The 2690-nt window shown below is 49.7% G+C and overlaps 1 protein-coding gene across 1 annotated transcript; it reads left to right on the top strand.

Annotated features, from left to right (window-relative positions):
* Positions 1–1206: 1206 nt before the first annotated feature.
* On the top strand, positions 1207–2319 carry LOC121770444. The gene has a single exon (XM_042167175.1). It carries the CDS (start codon positions 1207–1209, stop codon positions 2317–2319), a length of 1113 nt encoding a protein of 370 aa, XP_042023109.1.
* The last annotated feature ends 371 nt before the right edge of the window (positions 2320–2690 follow it).

The following is a 2690-nucleotide window of genomic DNA, read 5'->3' as shown; positions in this document are numbered from 1 at the left end:
TAACGCCAAACACATTCTCATTCAATGCGAGGAATTGACGGATTATGCTAGGCTCCTTAGTGGCCCGAAGGGCACACCGGTGTGGCTCATTGATCGGCATCCAATGAGGTTTTTCAAATGGTCTTCGGAGTTCGATGCTTATTGTGAGTCCCCGGTTGCAGGGTTTAGGGACACGCATATTCAAGTTGACCGAGCCACCGCGAACAAAACAAGACTTTCCTTTGCGCGCATTTGCGTCGAGATTGACATCATGAAACCACCCCCCGAAGAAATCATACTCGATATTTGTGGAAGAGAAACGGTTCAACAAGTGCGGTGAGACAAAATTCCAGCCTATTGTAGGGAGTGTAAGCATGTCGGACACTCGAGTAATGTTTGCTATGCTGTGGGGAAGACTGAAAGGCTACCGAAGAGAAATTACAACAATGTAACCCCTCAAAAAGCAAATCAAGACGGAAACGGCCAACCGAAAAGCAAGTCAATTTTGAGGCCAAGCCAAACGACAACAATGAGTGGAGACGGCAAGGAAAAAACAAAGGAAAGGGAACACCCCCGAAAGCTAGGCCGAATGGGGAAAAAAGGGGGGACCCGGTTTGGGAGGGCCCGGACATCGTGGGGGACCCTCACGAAGATGACTGGCTTGGAAAAGGCCAACTTAGCACTAGTTCGGTTCGAGGTGAGAAAGCCGCCACTAATTTTTCAATGGGGCCGAGCCGATCCAGATCGAAAGATGAGGTATCAATGGATGTGCCGTGGGAACATGGAGACACAACTCGTCGGCTGGCTTCGAGCTCCCGAGGAGGGTCACGAGGGGGATCGAGAGGGAGATGGCGATATCCCACATCAAACCATGGAAGGAGTGGAGACGAGTAGATGGGCAATGTTGCACAAACAAGTATTACTCGCTCATGGCCAATGGGGAATTTGATGTCGAAGGATGTGGCGAGATGGATGCGGTGGAAATGGATATTCAAACCGTTGGTGCACAACCCCGTTACAAATTGATGCCGGCACGCACACGAGGGAGGAAGACCATCAGATCGTCATATTCCAAGGAGGGCCTTCAAACCTTCTGGGTACAACCCTTCCTTGTTAATCATGTCTTACAACCTCATGTTTTGGAACGCTAGGGGAGTCGCTAACGCGTCGACCCAAAACGTCCTAAAAAGACTAATTAAGCGTTATAACGTCATGTTTCTTGCAATAATGGAGCCACTTACTAATCCCGACCCGGATCAGTACTCTAAGGCGCTGGAATTAAAATTCAAAGGATCAAATAAATCCGGCAAGATATGGGTATTTGCCGAGGAGGGTGCCAACTTCATCATTGAGGAGGATTTGGACCAAGTCCTACAGGGAAGGCTAACTTCGCACCGCATGGCGAACTATATTTCCATCTCGGTGGTATATGCTAAATGCAATAGATTGGAGCAAAATCCCCTGTGGGATAAAATGAGGGAGATATCAACTCGGATGGAAGGAACACCGTGGCTGATTGGAGGGGACTTTAATACGATCCTTGCACACGAAGACATGGTTGGTAGTGAAACCAATCGGCAAGCAGAGATGATTGATTTTGCCGAAGCCATTGAAGACTGTAGGCTTCTGGACCCGGGGTTTGATGGTGCGGAATTCACTTGGGCTAAAAATGGCATGTTTGAAAGGTTGGACAGGTTGCTTGTCAATGAGGCATGGACAAATGCGTTTGAGGCAACGAGGGTGACTAATCTCCCAAGGGTATCCTCGGATCATGGTCCGATACTTGCGAGGTGTACGATGCCGAGGCCGCCCTCGAGGGTTAGTGCCTTCCGGTTCCAAAATATGTGGGTCCGGCACGACGGCTTTTTGCAGCTAGTTCAAGATATTTGGGCTCAACCGACAGGGGCGAGCGGGCTCTTAAATCTCCAAACTAAGCTTGCTAGGAGCAAAAAGGCCCTTAAGGCTTGGAACAAGGAGGTTTTTGGCAACATTCACGCCAATCTCCAAGCAATGGAAGAAGGGATCGCGCAAGCTCAAGCCAATTTTGAGGCTGACCCAACGCCGCGGAACAGGACCGAGATCAATAAAAACATTGCCGAGTACATTCTCCTATTCCGGATGGAGGAGGACTTCTGGAGGCAAAAGGCGGCACTAAGGTGGCTTGCAGATGGAGATAAGAATACCAGATTCTACCAAATCTGGGTGAAACAGAAAAGAGTTAGACTCCGAATTCACTCTATCATTGTGGATGGTAGGGAGATTGCGGAAGAAACAGAGATACGGCACTCGGCGGTTGAGTTCTTTCGGAGCCTTCTTGCCCCCGGACACCCCGGTGCTTGAGGATCCGGATCTTGACCTAATTCACCAACTCCCCCCCCCTCAGCAGAGCTAGAGGAGTTACACTACCCACCGGACCCTGATGAGGTAAAGAAATCGGTTTTTGACATCTCCGGGGACAGTGCACCAGGTCCGGACGGCTTCTCGGCCGTCTTCTATCAAACATGTTGGGGGATCATTCGAACGGATGTGGTGGAAGCCATCAAACAAGTTTTTCTTGGGGCATACCTTCCTCGAAGTGTCACGGCCACAAATATTGTCCTTATCCTGAAGAAGGCCTCGCCCAAGACATGGGCCGACTTTCGGCCCATAAGCTTATGCAATGTCCTTAACAAGGTTATCACAAAAGTACTAACCGCACGCCTTCCGCCTTT

This window comes from Salvia splendens, chromosome 16 (genome assembly GCF_004379255.2).
Source record: "Salvia splendens isolate huo1 chromosome 16, SspV2, whole genome shotgun sequence".
NCBI classification, from domain to species: domain Eukaryota; kingdom Viridiplantae; phylum Streptophyta; class Magnoliopsida; order Lamiales; family Lamiaceae; genus Salvia; species Salvia splendens.
The sequence above is the reverse complement of the archived record's forward strand: the minus strand, read 5'-3'. Positions and strand labels throughout refer to the sequence as shown.

Coding starts and splice junctions, on each gene's coding strand:
- LOC121770444 (XM_042167175.1), top strand. CDS start 1,207: ATGGAGCCACTTACTAATCCCGACCCGGATCAGTACTCTAAGGCGCTG.